Source organism: Lepisma saccharinum, chromosome 26 (genome assembly GCF_977018435.1).
Source record: "Lepisma saccharinum chromosome 26, izLepSacc3.1, whole genome shotgun sequence".
NCBI classification, from domain to species: domain Eukaryota; kingdom Metazoa; phylum Arthropoda; class Insecta; order Zygentoma; family Lepismatidae; genus Lepisma; species Lepisma saccharinum.
The window spans coordinates 23,201,891-23,227,166 of NC_139254.1; the positions used below are offsets into that span (position 1 = coordinate 23,201,891).

Genomic DNA, 25,276 nt, shown 5'->3' on the forward strand with positions numbered 1-25,276 from the left:
CTACGAATTTCATCTAATCATTAATCCTTCTCATCGTCGCGATGGAGAAAAGGGGTGTGAAAAAAAGAAAAATATAAAGAAGATGCGTAACATTAGATTAGGTTATGTTTGAGAGCGAGGGGTTAATGGGAGACAGTGGCGACGAGGAGGGCCCCGCAGATCCCGGTGTGCTGCGGGGGAGGGGAGGCAAGGTAAATGGGGTTGTCTCAAACTGTTGGTTTTGTACCCCACTTTCTACGCCCTGTTCTGCGGGTGGGAGCGATTGTTAAATTTCAAAAGTCACACCTGTTGTTTTATCCCCATTCTTGTCCACCCCTGCAAGTTCCGTGGCGATTGTCGTCGGGAGCTCGGATAGCTTCCCTTGTAAGAAACTTAATATGAAACATTCACTGACACTCAGGAAAAAAACTTCTACATTGATCACCGACTGCGAAACGGTTTCGACCAATAAAACGAAAGGCACATTTCCAACAATAGGTGGGTTTCATGTGACGTCAGGATTCGCACTGCCGCCATCTTCGCGGCCAAGTTATTTGTCATCTGCAAGGAAATACCCACCACGTAGAGGTCGTTACACCTACGCCAACTGTACGTTTGCTAGTACTGTGTAAAATGTCGGTAACATTGCATAAAATTAATGACAATGTCGTTCCATCTGGAAATAGCGGTAATTTTTCATATGTTCATACTCTTTGCGCAGTCGACAGAAAAAGATATGGAGAAAAAGCGAAGTTTTGCGGTGTAGAGCCATATGAACTGGACGATAGGGAAATGAAAAGGTGTTTAAACCTTTGGCCAACTGTAGTTCACGTGTGTTTATTAACAGGGGCGCCGACTTGTCAAAATTATTGCGGAGGCTCTGATCACTGAAATAAATTAATGAATGACTCCCTCCCTCCCTTTTTAAGTTTTGGCCTCGGTGTTCGGAATCTCGTAAAAGCCCATGAATTCCTCAAAAATATCAAAATTTTCATTCACAGTTCGAATGCAGAATATCAATTGTTCACATTCCCGACTTTTAATATCTGCTACCACGGAGCGCAAAACAGATCTCCCTAACATATCAACGATCTCGTTCTGAATGTCATGTTAGAGCCATTTGTAGCCCGAACGTCCCATCCACTATCCTAGTTCATGCACATCGTCTTTTGAAACTCTTTAGTAAATATGTTAACCAGGGCCGGATTAAGACGAAATTGGGCCTGATGCTGCATACCGTCGATTTTTTTCTGTACAACTAACTTTCAAGGTGAAAAATTTACTACGTCGCACTTACCGAACAATAATAAAGCGACAACAATCACCAAGGTATTGCAAAAAACGCACCTAAATTACTATGTAAACTGTTTAACGTAAAATTGATAGCATTAACTTGAAATCTTCGGTGAACAATAAACACAACGACGTTATAGTTACGTCACAGCGCAAAGAATAATAGTAACTGTATAATAAGTAATGTTGTGTCTAGGCGTCCGAAATTGGGGCTCCAAATATCATTCCAAGATTTATTTTCAGGTTAATATAGCAAAAGAAAACGGTTCAACTTTCGGAAAATTCTCGTGTTTTCATCTGAGCCTATTTCAGGAATGGGCCTAATGCTGCAACATCAATAGCACCCACCTTAATCCGGCCCTGATGTTAACAATACTCACAATTATATACTTACAAGGGAGGTTATCTAAGTCCCCCTCCGATTTCCATGAAACTTCGCAGGTGTATAGAAGGGGTCAAAGGAAGAAATACGTGTTTTTTTTTGTTTCAGCTCCAAAACGGTTTTAGGGGGCAAAACCCTGCCTCAAATGTCAAGATGAGGAAAAATTTAAGTGGGGATCTGACCCCGAAACCACGTAAATCTGTCCTAGGAAGAACACGCACATATAATTGGAACACACACAGCACAGAACTGTAGGATTGTCGGTACCAAACGCAGTGCAATTGTAGAGAGATGCTGAATTCATAGACACCGTTGTTCCCGGATAGGCATGGGCATAACATAACAGGGTAACGGAGCGTGGTTAGCCGAAACAAAACGTATTTCTTCCTTTGGACCCCTCTATACACCTGCCAAGTTTCATGGAAATCGGAGGGGGACACAGGGGTCAGATCCCACTTCAATTTGAACTCTTCTTGACATTTGAGGGGGGGTGGGTTGCCCCCTAAAGCCGTTTTCTAACCGAAACAAAAAGAACACGTATTTCTTCATTTGGGCCCCTCTATACACCTGCCAAGTTTCATGGGAATCGAAGGGGGACACAGGGGTCAGATCCCACTTCAATTTGTCCTCATCTTGACATTTGAGGGGGTTGCCCCCTAAACCTGTTTTTTGAGCCGAAACAAAAAACGCGTATTTCTTCCATTGGGCCCATGTATGCACCTGACACGTTTCATGGAAATCGGAGGGAGACACTTAGATAACCTCCCTCATGTGTTTTGCTGTCTCTGGTCATAGCCCGCCCCCAAAGTTGATGGTTTAGCGGTCTCAACCCCCCCCCCCCCCCCTTCCAGCGTTGATGGTCTAGAACATTTCAAATGTGTATTGAAAGTGAATTGTGCCACATGAATTTAAGAGTAAACTTTACAAGAGAAGCAAAGTAATACATTAGATCCTCTTGAGCAAATTATTAGGGGGCTCTGCCCCCACATCGTTAACATTGGGAGGGCTCGAGCCCCCCAAGCTCCATGGAGTCGGCGCCTATGTTTATTTACTTGGCCCAGCTACCTGGAATCAATTTGTTGTCGTATTTATTAGTGGTTAGGATTCTGCTTGAAATATTTACGAGTACATCCAGTACAGTACAAGGCTGCGCCAGTATCGTCTCGGTTTCTTTTTAACGTTTGTTCAAGCGCTGTAATTTAAAATGTTGAGGTGCTCGAAAACAGTAATTTCACTCCTTGCATTAACAATTTCGGACATGCCGGCCTCCGTGGCAGAGTGGTTAACACAGCGCGCTACGTAAGTTTCGCTTTATCAGTTTCAACATATCATCACTCAGCCTCGTCTTCACGATTAGCCAAAACTGGCATAAAAGCGAAGTAAAATGAACCAAATCAATCAATCAATTTGGGATACTGTGTTAGCAGTGGTTTTTTTCTGACAGTAGATACGCAAAGCCTACCATCTACTACCAGCACCTTTTCTCATGTGTCGAATAACAATTAATAACAGTTTGTGTTAACGAACGAAATATAATAAATAACCAAGAACAAACGTACAATTATCAACATTATCATTTTTATCGTTAAACTTGTCGGAAGTATCAGCACTTTTCTACCAAAAAACAAGGAAACACTATTGCAAGTATGATTAAACACGCCAGTTCGATCCATTTGTACAAAATGTCACAGAAAAAGGTGGTATATGAATTGCTTTGTTCATTAATGTGAGCACGATTTACTTTCGCCAACCAGACGACGCGGTATCTTCTGATCAACAATTATCGATTATCGTGCCGTGAAGCACACCTTCTGTTCTATCTCGAAAAAATCGAGGATAAACGTGAGTTTCTGTTAAACAGCGGAATTCTGCCCAGTACCATCGTAAACAAGGTTGAAATCTCCCGCCCGCCCGCTTGAATTCGGTATGTTTACAAGAACTGGCCTCAATCATGGCTGCTCGATCCCACAATGCAACAGTTTGTGACGTAGGTGAAGCACACCTATACGTAGAAAAATTATGTAAAATTAGCTGCGTAAACAGCGCAATGTCCGAAGTAAGAGTCCGAGACAATTAGCGTTAGATGTAACCATATTATTTCATTTCTTCGATTGTCTTGCAAATTAACGGTGACTTTCTGATCGACGAGTTCTAGTTAAATATTGAAAACTACAGAGAAAATTACGAAACTACATTTACAGTGCCCCATAAGTTCGGCAAGGTGAAGAGTCAAAGATAGTATCGCCGCCATTCATGAGAGACAGAAAATAGATGAAATGCGCAGGTTTTTTTTCTCAGGATGGCAGAGTAAGATTTTACCTCTTGTCCTTCAGTCATAGAAACTTATATTTTACCTTATTATTATTATTTTGCAAATCATAAAATTGAAACGTACATAAACGGGATTCTGCTTGCTTCCTTTCCATAATTATTGATATTTTCTGCAATATAAATGTCTCAAATTTCTTGAAATTAACCGTTTTTATTCCAGAAGTGAAAAAAACAATCACCTGAGGCGCAGTGGCCCCCCCAGTTTTCGCCACTTTAGCCCCCGCAATATGCTAAATCTTATCTACGAAGGGAAATGTACTGTATTTGCCCCCCCCCCCAATTTTGGCACCTTGCCCCCCCCCCCCCGGTTTTGGGACCCAATCGCCGCCACTGCGGCTGAGGGGGAGATAGTGTGTAGAATTAGTCACCATGTCTGGAAATTTCGAAAATTTTCCGGGAAATGGTGATTCTTTTCAGTCCCGAATGTCGAGATTATAAAATTTTCCTTCCCAATCCCATCCTGACCAAAAATTCCCCGTCTCGTATATCCCTAGTTACGGCTGTCAACTCTGGTGAAACGTTTTCTCGTTATTTTGGTGGACATTGGAGTTAATTGCTGTAACATACACTCTGTAAATCGAAGAAAATAATATTATTTGTAATAAAATATCGCTACACTTTCACCATTCGAAATTATCAGATATCTCAGGGGGTCAGTGTCTCCTCTGCCTCCCCTCCCCCCTTTGCGGGTGCCCTTGCACTTCGTCATTACACGCACATCACACATATAGTGCTGCTTGACAATGGTTGATTTCCTTCGAAATGAGAAGCAGAATAAGCTGTTACCATATTCGTGAAGGTTTCATGTGGTTGACCGTAATCCTACCGAATTGGAAACCAGAACAAAGTCGTAGGAGTAAATTATTACGTTAGATTTTGTGTAGGAAGAGGTCGTGCAGGAAATGCCTGGAAGAAGATTGGCCTTGATTTGTTGTTACGTCGTTTCCGTCAGACACTCCACCTATGTTTCCCTTGCCAATTTCGAGCTTAAACTAAGCAAATGCGTGGGCATGTAGTTCCTTTTCGCATTTTCAAGGTAGGGAGGATGGACGTAATCTATGCTGGCGCCACCAAGCGGTAAAAATAGAAAATTCCAAGGTAGTGATAAGAAATGCAAACAGGCATGAAAGATAAAAGAGAGAGAGAATAAATACATAGAATGAAACAATTCCTAAGTAATGTTATTATTGTGAGGGTTTTTAATCATACTATACCATATTACAGGGAACAAGAAGTTGCGAAATAAACAATGGTGATTTAACGACTTTTAGGAATGAAAGAAGGTTTGTGTCCCGGTGAAGGCACACTACCCCCGCACCCACCCGTTCCTGCGGCAATCATGATAATAATTTACTCTTATGTTAATTGTGTTAATTTTACACGCACCGTAACTCACTTGATTGAAACAGATGGGCAACAGTTTTGCCAAATCTCAATTGGTCTACAATTTGCATTTTCCAGCAACATTGATGTGTATCACACCCTTACAGGGAAAAGGTTAAAGTTATAATGTTGAGTTTGGACTTGAAAATGATTTATGATGCTTACCTGTGGAATCTGTATACATAACAGCCTTTGTATTCTGGTCCGGGAAGTATAGTCCATAGCGGAAAAACAGTGATCGAACAAAAGGAAGCTCCTCAAAGTCTTGTAGAGTGATTGTATTCTTCAAGAGCTGCCACTCAGATTGCAGCGGGAAAAATTCGTAAATAAACTCCTTCGGATCCGTCAAGAAGTAGTGGTCGTCGTATTCGTACCTGTAAGGAAAAGGATTCATACTGATTTGTCAAAACATCGGAAAGACAAAGGTGGACAAACATTAAATTGGGAAGATATTCTTTAAGCTTTGCCCTTGCACAGTAAAGCTAAGATAATATCAGGTAAATTGGCCATCACCATAATATAAGCATTCATTTTGAAGCAATGCGAAAGAATTGAGACAAAACTCAATCAGTACAATTCCATACAAACATGTAGGCTGTGACAGAAAGGTGAATAAGAATAACAATGGACAATTTGCCTGTTGACATTTATGCAACCGTTTGTACAGTGGGATGCATAAGTATTATTCGACAAATGGTCCGCGACAGTTTTCAATATATTTTCTTGCATCATACGTGGTTTGAAGAAATAGATCTTTACGTAAACAGTTTATTTTGTTTAAATTCATGAAGTTCTCATTGCGTAAAACAAAGAATGAACATGGTGATGGACAATTTGCTTGGTAAAACTTATGCACCCCCACTTTACAGCAGGCTTTAAATGTAATAGTAATCAAATTACCCAATTATATTCCCAGGATGTTCGAGGCGTCAGGGAGCTATTGGCTCCAGGAGAATTAGTCAGCCTAATTATACGTATATATTTCACACATATATTTTCAATTGAAATCAGTGTTTTGGGGAGAAAGTTCTTTGCTTCCACCTCCCTTCCTGGAAAAAATCCTGCGGAGACCCACAGCTATTATCATTCTATTTTCTTTTACATCCTATTTGTTCCTAAGAGTAGGTATTGTACTGCTGCTGGAGTGGGCGGTGTCCTCTGCTTCGGTTGCACTTTTATGTTCGATTCTCAAATCTCGCATCACATTCAAGCAATATCAAATTTTATGTTACATAAAATATTTTTATGATCTTATTTTTTTAATCTGCAACAGTAGCGTTCAAATTTTCGTTGAACAATGATGATGCATGAAAAAATGTTGGACTGAATCATCACTCGTTCACGATGATAGGTATATTTTATATATTCACCGAATTCGGTGGTGTAATGGTTATTGGTTAGTATATCATGGAGCGAAGTCAGGAAATCGAATCACAGGGAACCTAAGGATGCTTTATGTTATCTTAGTTATCTTTAATAAGTTTAATTAAGTCCAAAGATAGAGATAAAAACCGAAAAAGTTTCCTTTTCCTGCTTAAAGATGGTAGTGTCAATTCTCACGTGACACTATAAATATTATTAAGGAAAAGAACATTATCAATTTGCATCCTTATATACACGCAACCCACATTACATTACAATTGTACTGGGCTGCATACCCTCTAAGGAGATAATTTTCAAATAAAGGAAGCACGACAGGAATATCTTACTGCTTTTTTTCGGTCGATGAACTACTTAAACTTTTTATTATGCCTTTATTCATACGTGAGTGAATCAAAAAGTAAGTTACACCCCCCCTTGTAAGAAACAAACAAAACACATTAGAATTAAAAAAAATATTGGACGAAAACGCATGAATATTTAACTTTTTTCGACATAGTCACCAAGGTGTTCCAAACACTTTTCGTATCGTGTGACCAGTTTTTCGATTCCTTGTGTGTAAAAATTCCGTCCAATTTCTTTGAACCACTTTGAGACTGCTTCCTGTACTTCCTCATCTGACGCGAAACGCAGACCCCCTAGGTCTTGTTTGAGAGGACCGAAAAGGTGGTAGTCACAGGATGTCAAATCGAGGCTATAGGGAGTGTGAGACCATACTTCCCACTTGAATTTCTGCAGTAAATCCTGTGTGACACCAGCTGTATGGGGGGTAGCGTTGTCGTGATGAAGAACATCCCCATCACTCAATCTTCCGGGCCTTCGATCTTTAATGGCTTTTCTCAGCTTCTTTAAAGTCTCACAGTATGTTGCGGCATTGATTGTTGTTCCTCGGGGCACAAACTCACTGTAAACAACGCCTTCGGAATCGAAGAAGATCGTCAGCATGACCTTTCGAACCGTTGGACAGGTTTTGGCTTTTCTTGGTGCTGGCGAATCCTTGTGTCTCCATTCCATGAATGCCCTCCTTGTCTCGGGAGTGTATTGGTGCACCCAGGACTCATCTCCTGTGATGATTTTGCTCAGAAACTGCGGACCATCCGTGGAATAACGCCCAAGAAATGACAGCGCAGCATCAAAACGTTGATTTTTGCGCCCGTAGATTAACAAGCGCGGCACCCAGCGAGAGCACAGTTTACGATAACCCATTTGATCACGAATCAGCATAGACGCATAGGATATGTTCAGTTCACTTGCAATCTCTTTAATTTTCACGCGGCGTTTAGCTACAATGATTGCATTCACACGCTCCGCGTTGTCGATAGTGTTCACAGTTGCAGGCCGCCCGACACGCGGTTCATCGTTCACGTTCGATCTTCCCTTTTCGAACATCTGGCACCATATTGCGATCATGGGGCGTGACATCGCATTCTCACCATAGACCTCGACAATTTGGCGATAGATTTCACTCCGATTATGCCTTTGTGACCTCATAAATCGGACGACGGAGCGCACCTCAGTGTTGGACGCCACCTTAATACGACGCGCCATACTCACAATGTGACTACTCGCATACTAAACCAGCTGAAGCACGGCTGCTTCTGGTGTGTGAAGAAAACATTCCAGACAGTGCTGCCACCAAGCGTGATTATTTTATCTCTCTTAGTACAGGAACACGGGTCGGGTGTAACTTACTTTTTGATTCACCCTAGTAGATGCTATTATCTTTTAATCATTGGTGTAACATGGTGTATCGTGCATACACAAACACCTAACACACGTTTCTGGATTATTAAGAGGGATCGTCCAAGTGTCGTCCTCGCTTCCAACGTCTGTAATTGTATTGTATGTGAAATGATGCATGATTATTAATTATTTCAATTTCAAATCATCTTTTCATCAAGACTGTGTTGTAGTATGTTGCATCAAGTCCTGCTCTTGAGAGAATAACTCATAATTTTGTAAAAGTGGGCGTATATTTAACGCTTATAGGCTAATAATAATAATAATAATAATACTAATTAAAAAGCACAATACTAGGTAGTACAGTTGGATCCATGAGTATTACGGTGCAAATTGTCCATCACCATGTTCGCGCACTTTATTTAACCCAATAAGAGCTTCAAGAATTAAAAGAAAACTTAAAACAAGCTGTTGACAACTTCTGCACCAACATACATAAAAATCCATCGCTTAAAAACCCATAAGATGAAAAAAAAATGAGAATAGTTATGGACAATTTGCACAATAATACTCCTGGATCCCATTGTACTAGCCATACTTAACAAATCGTGCGTTTACACCATCATCTGATTCTAATTTGTTTAATATTTTAACTTGAATCCGTCCTTCAGATAGCAGCACAAACATACGATACGCATTAACAGTCCAAGTGAACTGTCGATATTATATTGCACGCTCAAAACACTTTTCCTCAACTTATTTGCAAGACAAAGGCCATACAAATAAAAGAAACTTGTACACGAGATTCAAGGAAAGCTGAATGATTTGCTTTGGGGATAAAAACATTATTTTCTTCTTCGTACCTGAGACTGTCCGATTTTCCTTTGCTACCTGCCTTCGGCACCTCCTTAGCATTGACAAGATGGCGCGCTCCCCAATTGCACTGTACAAATCTCCAAGCACCGGCCACATACACTGCGTTCCATGAGTTGCGGAATCGGTTGTCTTCGAACCTCACTCCTGGTTGATAACCTGCAGATTTCGAGTATCCTTTGATGACTACGCAGTGTAAGCCGGCATAACTGAAAAAAGAAGAAAAGTCTATATTAGGGAAAGATGTAGTTTTGGTAATAACTAATAATCAGGGTAGATATTGTCAGTTTCCACTTAGGTGTGTGGTCGGCGACGAGTTTTGAAGCAGGACTCAATGCTTTCCTCAGGACCAAGTTTATATTTGATTATTGCATGACAACTTTTGAGTTATAACTGGGACTATTCTATTTTTATGAGGGGACAAAATCATCATCAATGATAAACAATAATTTATTGATTTATTTTACTTTACTTTTTTGCCACTTAATAAATAATCGCGAAGATGAGGATGAATGGTGACGAAACAACACCAGTCCCACCAAGGATTATGCTGGCTGTGAGTCCATACTCCAGATAACTCGCTAATCTGCAAAATGCAGTCCAGGATGTACTACATGCAAGGGACGTTGAACCAGGAGTAGTTTCTTCGATCCAAGTAGTCACTGGAAGCGCAAGAATATGCCTACATCAAATTTACTTATGTGCTCTGCGACGTCATCGCACATAGCAAGCGGATACGTCATATATTTTGTTTAAAGAAATTTCAAAGTCAAGCAGTTAGTGAACTCGTGTTACGTGGTTGCACATACACATATATTCAAGATAACATCCTGTCTTTCGAGTGGTCGTAGTGCCGAAATGAGACGTCAAAAAACGTTAAGAAAAGTTATTTTGCCTTAACGACCTCTATACGCTGTGAAACTTTGTGCAGTCTCGTCTCGATAACATCCCTCTAAGCCTTTTAAATTCGTGAACAAACAATTTGAAATGCAGAACTTAACCATGCTGTTCATTGTGTAGCGAATTTCACGAGCTGCTCAGTTAAAAAATTGCCAAATAAAAAATAACTGTACGGTACTGTTGGAGCCATCTAGAGGCCAGGTCAACGAGATGGCATTTGTCTCCACAGTGACGTCAGAGAGGTCTGCCATTTCATTCTTCGCTCATAATACCTTTCTTCCGGTGTTGATATTAAACGGAGAGGCTTTCAAAGAAAGAAAAGAATAGAAAAAGTAACTCTTGTATACATGCGTGCATCACGACGTCAAATGACTGGAACGATTATTTCAAGTATATTCACAATCATCGTTTACGGTCTGTTTCTTGGCTTGGAAATATTGCAGCCGTTAGTGTCGGCGTTGGCAAGGAATTTGCCACACGCCACTAAAAATGATTAGCTATGGTCTTTCCAGTTCACGATCCCGGTTCTTAGCGTCGACAGAGAATAAAAAATATTCTCGATAAGCCAATTAGAACCGAGTTCTCAACCATGCAGGGTAACAAAAGGGTTCAATGGTGCCTTAGCCAGGCAAATCGCAATGAAAAATTGGTGTTTCACATGAATGTGAACGCCTCCAACGGCAGGTTTCGGAACTAATTGCTAACAACTCTGACTATCACTTATCAGGCTGGTTCGTAATTGAGACCGTGCTTTTGGATTGCGAGATGTGACTAAATATCTTATAAATAAACACTATATCGTAGTCCCTACTCGAGAAAACCTTTCATTTTACTCCCTCCCCTTCTCTGATTTGACGGAAGTAAGCACCTTGGGGATTTACTGCTGAAAATATGAACAATAATTTCTCGTGGGTTCACAAAACCATCACGAGAACGAAAATGTACATGAACAGATTCTGACCCTTGCACTTTGGAGATGGACACTTTGCAACACCTGCCGCTCTTTCCATTCACTTCATTTACTTATGTGCCATGAATCGGCACTTGCCCCCTTCTACAATATAACTTTCACAGTAAATTTCATGTCCGTTTTTTTCTTAGTCGAATCAAGCACTCGGAAGAAAATAAACCGAGAGAAACAGTGAAGCAATCTGGTTTTCATTGCCCTTGAACAAAAAAGAATCTCGAACACTCCTTGAGCTGCAGCTTTCAGGCTGACTTCTTCGTTTATTACTACAAGAGTATGTTTAAGACCACACTGTCTACCAGATTTTTTTCCGTTCGTATGGTAGCGTCGGAGAGTTTTATTGGTTTATTGAAGGTTGCCAGATTGGTGTGTGCGCATATAACACGACTGATTGCAACCATACCACTTGGGTTTTAAGTTTCCAAACATCGCCATCGTATCAGCGGAAAGCAATGTCGATAATGAGCACGTTGCTACACATGCACAGACTTTATTACTTTCATGTACTTGGTGCTCAAGTACATTCAAGCAGGAAGTAATGTAGGTCTGCGGTAGGTGAACTGGTTTCAGGGTTAACATTATGTTTATTTTTATCCTCTGCTACCACATATATGACACACATTAGACAAAAAAATATTCATAATGTTTCATAAAGCAAAGCAAATTCACACTTTCACATGATGCATAAAGTCAGATGCACCACAATCTATTATTTCTTACTTTGTCACTAACTTAGGAAGGAATCTAGTTTCTTGCTCGATAAACTAATAGTTTTTGTCTTAATAAAAAACGTAACAGAAAAGCCTGGTTGAAATAAAACGTAAGAATGGGCAAGGGGTTAAAAGTACAAGTGTGGACATATAAGTTATAATAGAACAACACAAAATAATCTAATATTGTGTTTCAACACTACACTTCAAAAACGGATATCACCACATTGCACCTCCTACTTGTCTTTTAATGAAATATAACAGACTTCCATATAGCAATAGAATAATTTAAATCAGAAGTTAATAAAATAAATGTATTGTCTTTACTAGCCGGTAAAGATGTGATAAGATAGAAACGTTCATCACAGAAGTGTTCTGTGAGGTTCGTTTATGTGTGAAAATATGAAATGTATATGTAAATGTGTACGTATATAAAGGATGGTTGAAGATGACGAAGAAGAAGCACCTAATAACTCCTCAGACGTTAACACTTTGAGTAATCATACGTTGTTTTAAACAGGAGTCTAAAAACGATAACCTAAGCTCAGGACTTATTCCTTACCTTTAACATACAGATACGCTTACTATCTGTACACGTGCGCATGTGCAGTCCATCTCGGTGGATACTGCGCACGGCTGACATTCACAGCGCAAAGACCTGAAATGAATTACTGAACACACCTCGTATATGTAGAATGAAAGGACGTCCGGATATTATACGTACATACAAATAACACACAGAACAGTTCACCGCAGACAAGAAATTAGTATGTACAAAGACAATACTTGAAGGAGAAAAATAGAAGAAAACAACGTTACCTGCACAGTCTCTTGAAGAGTACATGGTAGCTCTCTGTGCCATATTTGATGCCTCTTAAAAGTCCCATGGGAGTGTCACCTCGAAGGTTGTCATCGAACTGCATTGTGTTCAGATTTTTTACGGTGATCCATCGGAAAATTGTCCTGGTAGGGAGAAAGAAACCATTGAAGTTACCATACCAACTATCCACATCACATAAAATCTCATTTTGATATATTAATATGCACACTAGTTATTGACCTCTGAATATATAAAAGCACTACGCTCTCATCAATAAGGTGTATCAAATTTCAATGTGGTTTCAAAAATATTTATGAGTTTTCACGTACTCGTTCTAAAGAACCAGCATTTAGTCATTTTTCGAAAAGAAAAAAAGCATTTCAATTCTGAGTTATTATTTACTAGAAGTACAGGTCTTTCGGTGCAATATTTCTCTCGTTTCCTTTCCTCTTTATCACCTCCTCCGCAAATTTCGCCTATTTAAAGTTCGTCTTCTTTATTGTCACGTCCATAAGTTGCCATTGCTATTTAACTCGGACTTGACTATTCATACGTAGAACGAAGTATCGTACAGTGGGATCCATGAGTATTACCGTGCAAATTGTCCATGACTATTTTCATTAAATTTTCTCTTACATCCTATGTGTTTTTAAACGATGGAATTCTATGTATGCCAGAAGTCGTCTGCAGCTTGGTTTGAGTTTTCTTTTAATTCTTGAAGCTCTTATTAGGTCAAATAAAATGCACGAACATGGTGATGGACAATATGCACGGTAATACTCATGGATCCCACTATACTGCATTTCTCTACCTAGATTTAGAACAAAAAATTTTAAATGGGGGGGGGGGGGAGGTGAGTACTCTGCCGCATGAGACACTTTTCGGTGGGAGGGGGAGGAGTGACGAACACACTGTTCCACACAAGTCGGCCCCTGTTGGTAGTATCCTTTAAAACAATTGGTTAACGGAAGCGGCTATTGCGGCATCTATGATCGGCTGTAAATAAACTGTCACATCCGTACATGATACCTTTTCCGTGATGAATAATTGAGCTGGTATTTGCATTATACATTTCTGAATGAAACCTGCCGTGAATACCTCACAATGAGGTCAAGGTCTTTCAAGCACGTAGTCCAGCAACTTCGGTCATTTTCCTTCCTTCTTTTCCTTAAGATCAACAGCCACGCCCTCTGCCGTGATGTTTGAAAAACAAGAAGCGGCAACAAGCTATGACAAAAAAACATCGTGCTCTCCAAACAAACTGATTGATGAAAAATGATCACTTAAAGCACCCATGTGACGTAAAATGCTGAAAAAAGAAGAACTGGGTCAGCTGAACATGGATTCTCAAATTTAGGTCGGCTACTTAGGAATAAATTGAGAAACTGTAGACTAGATCGAATCAATCTCGTTCATTCGAATGAAAGAAAAAGAAAGAAAAAACTGTAATTGATGGAATCATTGAATCGAACTAGATATTATGTTTCATTTTCCATGGTCATGAAGGTTCGGCCTATTTCGCGAACATGAAATTGAACACAGGAGCAGAGAATTAATATTTTTTTACAAAATAAACCCGAAATATGTTCCGAGACGAATGAAGGATTGTGGAACACTCTCGAATTTTGGTGAAAGCGTGAATAATTTTTTTTAACGAAAGAAAAAGAGAGGAACTTTCAACTCTTCTTGTGGACAGTGGAGGATAAGCATTAATCATGCGCAATTATGGACAATTCGGGTCACTATCAGATCAGCTTCCATTGTGACCTTGAAACCCTTGCCTTGTTACTTAACTCTGCAACAAAAGTCATAGATATCTATTCCAACAAACTTCCTATCTTCGAGGATGTTCATTCAATTTGTTGTGGCATTGCTTGAGCCACCTGGTGACAAGATTGAAACGTTCCTTCGTTGCACCTCATCAGTCAGAATGCTCCGATGAAGTTTTACAGAAGCGTTCGAAATACTTCCAACGAGAATAAGAAGAAATAGACTTAACCGCATGGTGCATAGAGCGAATTTTGTTTAGGAAATATCACCAAATCTTTAGATACAACCTGTTTCTTTGATGTTTTCTCTGAAGTTAATATTTATGCATGTCACTAATGTTCCAGTACATTTCGAACTGTTCAGTTTCGTGCCCTTACCTTGCCTTCTCAACGTCTGATCCACATCTACCAACCAGTTGCCTCACAAGATCAGTAAACGTTTTCTGATCCTCCTGGGCTACCTGAAAAAATAGAAAGGAAGGCGTGAGACCACAGGGAATAAACACGAATACGTATAGGTGGACCCAGTTTTTTTCCTGGAGGGGGGCACAGTATGTCATGTAAGTATATTTATGTGTGTGTGTGTGTGTGTGTGTGTGTACGCACGTGTAGGAGAAGAGGCGTATATGCAGGATGTAACCCACACAACACCGACTGTAATGAAATGACTTAGAGTTATTTTCTCATGACTTTTTTAGTATTCATTTGATTTCACAGCCAAGACAAAACGACAGTGGGACGCATAAGTATTGCGAAGCAAATTGTTAACCATGTTTAGTATCTTTGTTTAGGCAGGAATTGAAGCAAGACGCCAAACGAGCTGCTGACAATCTATGCACTAGATTACGTAAAAATTCAGTCGTTAAAAACGTGTAGGATGAAAGAGAAAAACTAATGAAAACATTCGTGGATAATTTGCCGAGCAATATTTGTGCATCCCACTGTACTGGAGACATTCTCCGTGCGACTGTGACCTCGCAGCTTTGCAAGGTCTGCCACGGACACCCTGCAAGAGGCCGTGGGGGTTGTACATGGAATCAATTCCGTACTAGAAATTAAAATATTATTCACTATATATTTATGAACAGATATTGATTATTTTATAACAGGTAAAGTTTCAGAAAGATCTCGTTTGAATCATCAAGCCCAATGGATTTGGTAGGAAGGAGAAACAATTTGCATTGTGGGTTACATGGTGTGTTCAATCAGTTCCAAGATGATTATTTGTTGTTGCCAACATAATCCCACATTTACTAGGTCTTATATGCCCAATCACTATCTGTTGGTACTCCGGTCCAGGTGGAGTAAGACTTTCCAAATGCATTTTTATATATAATTCTAGTACCTTCATTTACATTTCTTTCTAATTTGTCATCAGCACATGCATGGGCGTATTTAAGACGGGGTTCAACGGGTCCAACCCCCGTAAAATTACCAGATTACCTGTTCTATCCGCTTGTTCATAAAAAAAATCTTCGGACTTATTTTATTTTCCTAAATTCGAGACGTATAGGACCAGATGGGACTGCAAACCAAATGTCTGCAATTTCCTGAAAGTTTCGGAATTTCTGCGATAAGAAACTATATTGGGACTGTCAAATCAGTTATCATTTTTCCCTCGAGTCTTCTTAAAGAAATTTGTTTTTTTAAAAACGCAGTGCAAGAAAACCAGGGAAACATCGTAACATTCTCAAGGTGTTTGACACAAGATGAACAGAAAAGTATCAATACTAAGCAGCGTGCGACTTCGTGCCTACACACACACACAACTTTATCGGGTCCAGCACCCCCCCCCCCGCTCCCTAACAAGCTTCCGGTCAGCAGTGCCCTGGATTTTTACTTATGAAATAAAGCAAGCCTAAGCATACCAAAAGTTGACTCCCCCTTACGTGAACTATATATACGCCCATGAGCACGTGCAATCAATTTCATGTTTTCAGGTAAAGAGGTGTGTTGGGTTTATTCATATGACTTGGAAATCCTATACACATATATCTCTTCTCTCTAATACATCGAAAATGTTTCAAAATTCTTTCTTTGTCCCACAAATTCCAAACGATATATTCCTGAACTCAATAAAGGATCCATAAATGTGTTTTTCGACTTGCAAACGCTCGAGAATCGATGAATGAACTTTCCAATGGGACATCAAAATATCATTCGAGGGGATCATGTAATTACACACCAGGCAAACCATTAATATAATCGCAAGAACACTTACCGAAATGGCGATCTGATCAATGTCAGCGAATTCTGTCGGGTCGTGGTAGATCTCGAACTTGGAGACGGCCGGTGGGGCGGGGATAGGAGCCTGGGTGGGGTAGGGGAGCACCGTGTCCTCCATGTCGTCGTCCAAGTAAATGGATTCCGCCATCATGTATTCGCTCCTCTTCTCATTGATCAGGTTCAACATCTCTTTGCTTTGCTTTTCCACGAGCGCTGCCGTCGCAGCTCTGAAAGAAAGGAAAGAAATCCACGATTATCACTTACACTTTCTTGTCTCAAAGGTGTTCATGTATAAATGAATGCACAGTGTAATCATAATCGCCATCTGCACTTATTCCATAGAGTGAAGCTCTACTACAGAAAGAACTGAAAAGAAAATCGTCAATTAATATTTACACTTCCGAAAAGGACTTTCTGTACAGTGGGATCCATGAGCATTACCGTGCAAATTGTCCATCACTATTTTCATTAATTTTTCTCTTACATCCTATGTGTTTTTAAGGGATGGAATTTTATGTATGCTGGTGCAGAAATTGTCAACAGTTTGTTTTGAGCTTTCTATTACTTCCTGAAGCTCTTACTGGGTCAAATAAAGTGCACGAATATGGTGATGGACAATTTGCACGGTAATACTCAAGGATCCCACTGTACACGTCGCAACTTTGTATCGTTATATGTTAAACGACAATTTGGTGTTGCCAGTGCAGCCAAATTTGCATACAAAACGAAAAGACTATCTCTTGTGTTCGAACATGTTGTCTTGTCAATATCCGAAAATAGATTTCCGTCCTATTAGTGTTTCTAGCAGGGATTTCCACCCCCTCCCCCCAAGACCAATGGCTCATTCCGCCAGATCATGTCATAAAGTACTTAAATACGACAACGCACCTACTATAGGTCTTTTCTACTCTTACGCCGGGCGCCCTACATGCTGGCAAGGGAAGTGGGGAGCGGGGATTACGACGCAGACCAACCAGACAACAGCGGTGGCACAGGGAGTTATGACGTCAAGGGGAGGAGGTGCTGCCCCCACCTCGTTCTACATGCTGCTGGGTTTCTTATCGCACTGGATTGGTCGCTTCCCCGTTGCCCACTTCCCTTGCCAGCATGTAGGGCGCCCGCCGTAAGATTAGAAAAGACATACACTAGCCTATTACTGCAATTTTTTTTATAGTTTTACTGAACACTTTACGTGACCTGTCCCGTTCCAAATTATTTCCTCTTCGTCATAATGAATGGTGCGCCTAGTAGCAAATGTGACTAAAGTTAAAATAACTGAATTAAGAAGGAAATATATTCTGCCCCCCCCCCCCCTCGTCCACCTCACCGCAGCACATATTGCCGTATGGTGTGAAGATGCATTTAAAACAAGGTTTTTATTTAAAAGTCCCCCACAAATTTTGATGGCGAAGTGTGCCCATTATCCCCCTTCCTCTAAGCACCCCTGCTTTCTAGCATAGATGACTTGCTTCTAAATTTACATTTAATCATATTATTTACAATTATTATTTCCACACCTTCCAATAGTTCCATCCGAACATTCTTTCTTTCATGAAACCGCCAATCAGCGATTTTGGAATTAGGTCATGGATTCTGATATATATTTCTAGATTTGGAAGTTGGTATATAGGGCAGCAAACTCAACAGGTTCTTGCTTCGAATCGTGGAATCGTGGGTTAGTCATAGGTGTTAATATTTGTTTGTTTCCTTATAATTCTCATCGCTTAGATTAATCTATAGTGGCAGAAAAACGGGCACAATTACCAATTCTATAAGTCATTAAAAATATACCAATTTCAATCCAAATTTATTGTTATTATTACATAAATGGAGAGACGTGCTACTCGATCCACCGTATCAGTGAATATCTAACACAATTGTTGTCCATTATTTTTCTTATATTGTGTACAGTTAGTGTCCTGAAAATTTTAGTTATTGTATTTTGTTATTAACTTTTACACAATCGTTCAAAAAATGGCTTTAACCGTTAGTGGTAAATTTTACTCATAAAGTTTATATACTGTGGCCTCTCACAAAGAAAACTATAAGATTTGGAAGCTGTGGATCCATTTATTCTTTGGATTAAATGGTAGAATATACAAATATAACCTGGTTCCTCTATTATACACTAAACTTTTCTTTTTATGTTATGCAGAATTTACTGTGGTTATAACTTTATTTCTATTATCTCTTATATACATATAAATGTATGTATGTGTTTGTGTTTGTTCAGCAATAACTCTGGAACGCCTGGAGCGATTTCAACCAAACTCGTTACACGTATCACTTGCAACCTGGAAAGAAATACTGTGAGGGTAAGACACCCCTGACACCCCTAGGGATGGGGTGGGAAGGGATGACATATAAAAATAAATCGAGAACCACCGATATTAAATTCCGCACAAACAGACATCCGTGACTCTATGCAATCCCCACAACGATAGTGTTCCTCGGGTTGTCTAATATTCAGGCTGTGTTGCGAATGGAATCCATAGTTTTCGTGACATTTCCAATGCGGTTCAAATCCAAGTTCATCACCTATCGCCATGGGGGCTGAGAGGGGGTTAAAAATAAAATGCCACAAATGACCTAACTTAGTGTCGAATCCAGTTTTCGGAGTCGCTAAGCTAATTGGTGACATTCACGATCATATTTAAAATTAGTTGCATTTTACAATGTAGTTAGAATTCATTATTTTCCTGTCTAATACAAGATTGGGATAAATGATTTTTAGATCCAATTTTTGCAACTGACAACAATATTGCTTTAATAGGCCGCAAATAATTTCATGGGGCGCCACGTTATTCTTCCTTTTACAATTTTTTTCATTTAGATCGCTCGGCGTCCATGGCCGACTCCTGCCATCCCCTAGCTACAGGCTTTGAACTTGACGAGAGTGAGAAAAGCAGACATTTGCGAGCGAAGGCAGCAAGAAAATTTTACTAAATGAACTTTTATTTTCATAAAATTTGAAAGGTGCCCTTGGCCGTCAACGTTTGCCCCTCTAGATTGACTGATTTGGTGTTTTAAGTGAACTGGATTCACAATAAGGCTAATCGGGACATGCAGTTTAAAGTGGTAACCGAACCACTATGTAACCACCGGGTATCGAACCCGGGACCCCTTGATTACAAGGCGACGACGCTACCACTGCGCCATCAGTGACCCCCCCCCCCTAGAATTGACTTCCGTCGAAAGTTGGGGTGTGCAATGCCCCCCCTACCCTGTAGTTGCGCCACTGGTAGTATCAGAATCCAGCAGAGCGGCTAACTGGAATCTAACCCTCACCGGAGAATGGCACTTGATGCTGAACATTGTATTAATATTCAAAGCTCAGCCTTGAACTTGTTTTAAAGCACCAGAGAAGCTTAGAATATTTCTTTTACACTTACAAAAGTGTACGGTACGAGTTTGAGACAAGATGGAATTTACAGATTGTAGAGTGGGATCCATAAGTTTTACCAACCAAATTGTCCATCACCTTGTTTATTCTCTTTGTTTTACGCAATGAGAGCTTCAAGAATTCAAACAAAACCCCAGACAAGCTTCTGGCAACCTCTGCAGCAGCTTTCGTTAAAAACAGTCCTTAAAACCACCTAGGATGCAATACAAAAATTTACGAAAATAGTCATGGACAATTCACTGAGCAACACTTTAGGACGTACAATGAGACCCATGAGTATTACCGTCCAAATTGTTCATAAGTATTATCGTGCAAATTGTCCATAACTATTTTCATTAATTTTTCTCTCACATCCTATGTGTTTTTTTAAGCGATGGATTTGTATGTATGCTAGTGCAGAAGTTGTCAACAGCTTGTTTTGAGTTTTCTTTTAAATCTTGAAGCTCTTATTGGGTCAAATAAGGTGCACGAACATGGTGATGGACAATTTGCACCGTAATACTAATGGATCCCACTGTACACCAAACGGCAAAAGAAATAGTAGGCAAATTGTCCATCATCTTTTTCATTCAGTCCGTTTTCCACAATGTGATGATCATGAATTGAAGTAAAAACGTCAATTGGCAGAGGAGAACATCTGCTTTATATCAACAGAATTCATTCCTTAAAACAACACAGGGCGTGGAATAAAGAGTAATGAAAATTGTGATGGACAATTTGCCTACTATTATCTTTGCCGCCGTTGACTGTACAACGAACACGAATTGATGACGTCACGTGGAGTAGACCTATGCCTTTCTGAAGAATATCAGTATCATTATTTTAACAAATAAGTAGACTGATGTTTAATTATCCTTGGAATGGATTAATTGTAAAAGAAAAAACTGCTTCAGAACTGTCGCTTGGTTCAAATTTATGAAAACCTACAATCTGTGTCACAAATGAATAAGCTAAATATTGGGAACACGAAACGTGCCTAAGTTCATCTGATGTAGAAAAACACTGGCTTGTGTCTCGACTTGTGTTACGTTATTCACGTGTTACTCGTGCGTTAAATCCAGGCCAACATTTCTTAAGTTTCGAAGAGTCAATCAGTTATTCCAATCCACTCACAAGGCCTCCCGACAATCGGTATTCATATAAGGTTTCTGGCACCTGAATTCCACACGAGGGGTTGCACCGTTCTACATTTCGACTTTGTCTCGCGATAGGTCGAATCCAATGTTGCCATATTGTGAGCACGAATATCTCTTCATTCAGTCGGGAAATACATAGATCTTGGGAACGAATAGACGATTTCGTGTAAGTACAAAGGTGTTCCAATAAAAGTATTATGAAGATAATGCTCATTAAGTTACATGTAATTTTTATAATGTAAATTAGAGAAGACACGTGTCGATTTTTTTTATGAAGAGGAATCGTAGGTGATAATATTGATGGTCATTCTGGTCCTCGGTCCTCTGATAATAGACCAATGGATTGATTTGGTTTATTTTACTTCGCTTTTCTGATACTTTTGGTTAATCGCGAAGATGAGGAGGAGTGATGATATGATGTAATTTATGAATGGATAATCACAAAGAACATTCATGCCCAGATAGGGATTTGAACCCGCGACCCTTGACATCGTAGGGTGCTATGCTAACCACTCCGCCGCGGAGGTTGGCGCAATTCATCTGGTAAGTAAATTCTCGTCAAGATAGGCTTTCATATGGGAAGGTGGTCTATCTTGCTGGAAGGAATACTCCTAAAGGTGTGTGATATTAATAATATATATATAATATATATATAATATAATACTGACGACTTCTTTTTGAGACACCCTGTATCAAGGACAAAACAATGCCCTTTAATTCTTTCCTCATAAGATTCTCCTATCTATCCAAATAAATTCTGACTAAAGTTCGCGTATGTCAAGTTGGCCCCCCAAGTGAATGGGCTAGATGAAAACAATATTGGGCCAGAATCTACACTTAATGGACTAAATAAGCTAACAATTATTTCTGATTGGGCTAACTCCGTTTACGAGATATTCGGATTCAAAAAATGGGGGGCCAACTTGACGCCAGCCCCCCAAATGAATGGGCTAGCAAAACTAACCAATGGGCTAGATTCTCTGTTGAATACAAGGAATGGGCTAACAAGAAATTTTGATTGGGCTAACACGGTTTCCGAGATATGCGGTTTAAAAAAATGGCGGCCAACTTCAGCCCAGCGCAACAAAACGAATGGGCTAACAAAACCTATTATTGGGCTGGAATCTCTATGGAGTGGACGCATTGGCACAACAATTATTTTTGATTGGGCTAACACCGTTTACGAGCTACACGGTTTCAAAAATTTTTGCGCAAGGCGTCAAGTTGGGCCCCCAAATGAATGGGCTAGCAAAACTAACCAATGGGCTAGATTCTCTGTTGAATACAAAAAATGGGCTAACAAGAAATTTTGATTGGGCTAACACGGTTTCCGAGATATGCGGTTTCAAAAAATGGCGGCCAACTTCACGCCAGCGCCCCAAAATGAACGGACTTAAAAAATTAACTATTGGGCTGGATTCTCTATGGAATAGACGCAATGGTCCAACAATTAGTTCTGACTAGGCTAACACCGTTCACTAGATATTCGGCTTCAAAAAAGGGGGCGTGGCATCAAGTTGGCCCCCCAAATGAATGGGCTAGCAAAACTAATTAATGGGCTAGATTCTCTGTTGAATACAAGGAATGGGCTAACAAAAATTTTTGATTGGGCTAACACGGTTTTAGAGTAATTCGGTTTCAAAAAATGGGGGCCAACTCAACGCCAGGGCCCCAAAATGAACGGACTTAAAAAATTAACTATTGGGCTCGATTCTCTATGGAATGGACGCAATAGCACAACAATCATTTTTGATTGGGCTAACACCGTTTACGAGCTACAAGGTTTCAAAATTGGGGGCAAGGCGTCAAGTTGGCCCCCAAATGAATGGGCTAGCAAAACTAACCAATGGGCTAGATTCTCTGTTGAATACAAGGAATGGGCTAACAAGAAATTTTGATTGGGCTAACACGGTTTTCGAGATATCCGGTTTCAAAAAATGGCGGCCAACTTCAGCCCAGCGCAACAAATCGAAAGGGCTGACAAAACCTATTATTGGGCTGGAATCTCTATGGAGTGGACGCATTGGCACAACAATTATTTTTGATTGGGCTAACACCGTTTACGAGCTACACGGTTTCAAAAATTTTTGCGCAAGGCGTCAAGTTGGGCCCCCAAATGAATGGGCTAGCAAAACTAACCAATGGGCTAGATTCTCTGTTGAATACAAGGAATGGGCTAACAACAAATTTTGATTGGGCTAACACGGTTTTCGAGATATCCGGTTTCAAAAAATGGCGGCCAACTTCAGCCCAGCGCAACAAATCGAAAAGGCTGACAAAACCTATTATTGGGCTGGAATCTCTATGGAGTGGACGCATTGGCACAACAATTATTTTTGATTGGGCTAACACCGTTTACGAGCTACACGGTTTCAAAAATTTTTGCGCAAGGCGTCAAGTTGGGCCCCCAAATGAATGGGCTAGCAAAACTAACCAATGGGCTAGATTCTCTGTTGAATACAAGGAATGGGCTAACAACAAATTTTGATTGGGCTAACACGGTTTTCTAGACATCCGGTTTCAAAAAATGGCGGCCAACTTCAGCCCAGCGCAACAAAACGAATGGGCTAACAAAACCTATTATTGGGCTGGAATCTCTATGGAGTGGACGCATTGGCACAACAATTATTTTTGATTGGGCTAACACCGTTTACGAGCTACACGGTTTCAAAAATTAGGCGCAAGGCGTCAAGTTGGGCCCCCAAATAAATGGGCTAGCAAAACTAACCAATGGGCTAGATTCTCTGTTGAATACAAGGAATGGGCTAACAAGAAATTTTGATTGGGCTAACACGGTTTCCGAGATATCCGGTTTCAAAAAATGGCGGCCAACTTCACGCCAGCGCCCCAAAATGAACGGACTTAAAAAATTAACTATTGGGCTGGATTCCCTATGGAATAGACGCAATGGTCCAACAATTAGTTCTGATTAGGCTAACACCGTTCACCAGATATTCGGCTTCAAAAAAGGGGGCGTGGCATCAAGTTGGCCCCCCAAATGAATGGGCTAGCAAAACTAATTAATGGGCTAGATTCTCTGTTGAATACAAGGAATGGGCTAACAAAAATTTTTGATTCGGCTAACACGGTTTTAGAGTAATTCGGTTTCAAAAAATGGGGGCCAATTCAACGCCAGGGCCCCAAAATGAACGGACTTAAAAAATTAACTATTGGGCTGGATTCTCTATGGAATGGACGCAATAGCACAACAATCATTTTTGATTGGGCTAACACCGTTTACGAGCTACAAGGTTTCAAAATTGGGCGCAAGGCGTCAAGTTGGCCCCCAAATGAATGGGCTAGCAAAACTAACCAATGGGCTAGATTCTCTGTTGAATACAAGGAATGGGCTAACAAAAATTTTTGATTCGGCTAACACGGTTTTAGAGTAATTCGGTTTCAAAAAATGGGGGCCAACTCAACGCCAGGGCCCCAAAATGAACGGACTTAAAAAATTAACTATTGGGCTGGATTCTCTATGGAATGGACGCAATAGCACAACAATCATTTTTGATTGGGCTAACACCGTTTACGAGCTACAAGGTTTCAAAATTGGGCGCAAGGCGTCAAGTTGGCCCCCAAATGAATGGGCTAGCAAAACTAACCAATGGGCTAGATTCTCTGTTGAATACAAGGAATGGGCTAACAAGAAATTTTGATTGGGCTATCACGGTTTTCTAGATATCCGGTTTCAAAAAATGGCGGCCAACTTCAGCCCAGCGCAACAAATCGAAAGGGCTGACAAAACCTATTATTGGGCTGGATTCTGTATGGAGTGGACGCAATGGCACAACAATTATTTTTGATTGGGCTAACACCGTTTACGAGCTTCACGGTTTCAAATATTTTGCGCAATGCGTCAAGTTGGCCCCCCAAATGAATGGGCTAGCAAAACTAACCAATGGGCTAGATTCTCTGTTGAATACAAGGAATGGGCTAACAAGAAATTTTGATTGGGCTATCACGGTTTTCTAGATATCCGGTTTCAAAAAATGGCGGCCAACTTCAGCCCAGCGCAACAAAACGAAAGGGCTGACAAAACCT

The 25,276-nt window shown here is 40.3% G+C and overlaps 1 protein-coding gene across 1 annotated transcript in view; it reads right to left on the reverse strand.

The window, feature by feature from the left end:
• Positions 1 to 25,276, reverse strand: part of Hil (peptidase hillarin) — a 157,919-nt gene that overhangs the window by 15,407 nt on the left and 117,236 nt on the right. The window contains exons 4-8 of the mRNA XM_083112399.1: positions 16,689 to 16,920; positions 14,846 to 14,928; positions 12,698 to 12,841; positions 9,292 to 9,510; positions 5,534 to 5,742 (exon numbers count right to left, since the gene is read on the reverse strand). Coding sequence (XP_082968525.1) covers positions 5,534 to 5,742; positions 9,292 to 9,510; positions 12,698 to 12,841; positions 14,846 to 14,928; positions 16,689 to 16,920 — 887 coding nt within the window. The remainder of the gene's footprint in view (positions 1 to 5,533; positions 5,743 to 9,291; positions 9,511 to 12,697; positions 12,842 to 14,845; positions 14,929 to 16,688; positions 16,921 to 25,276) is intronic.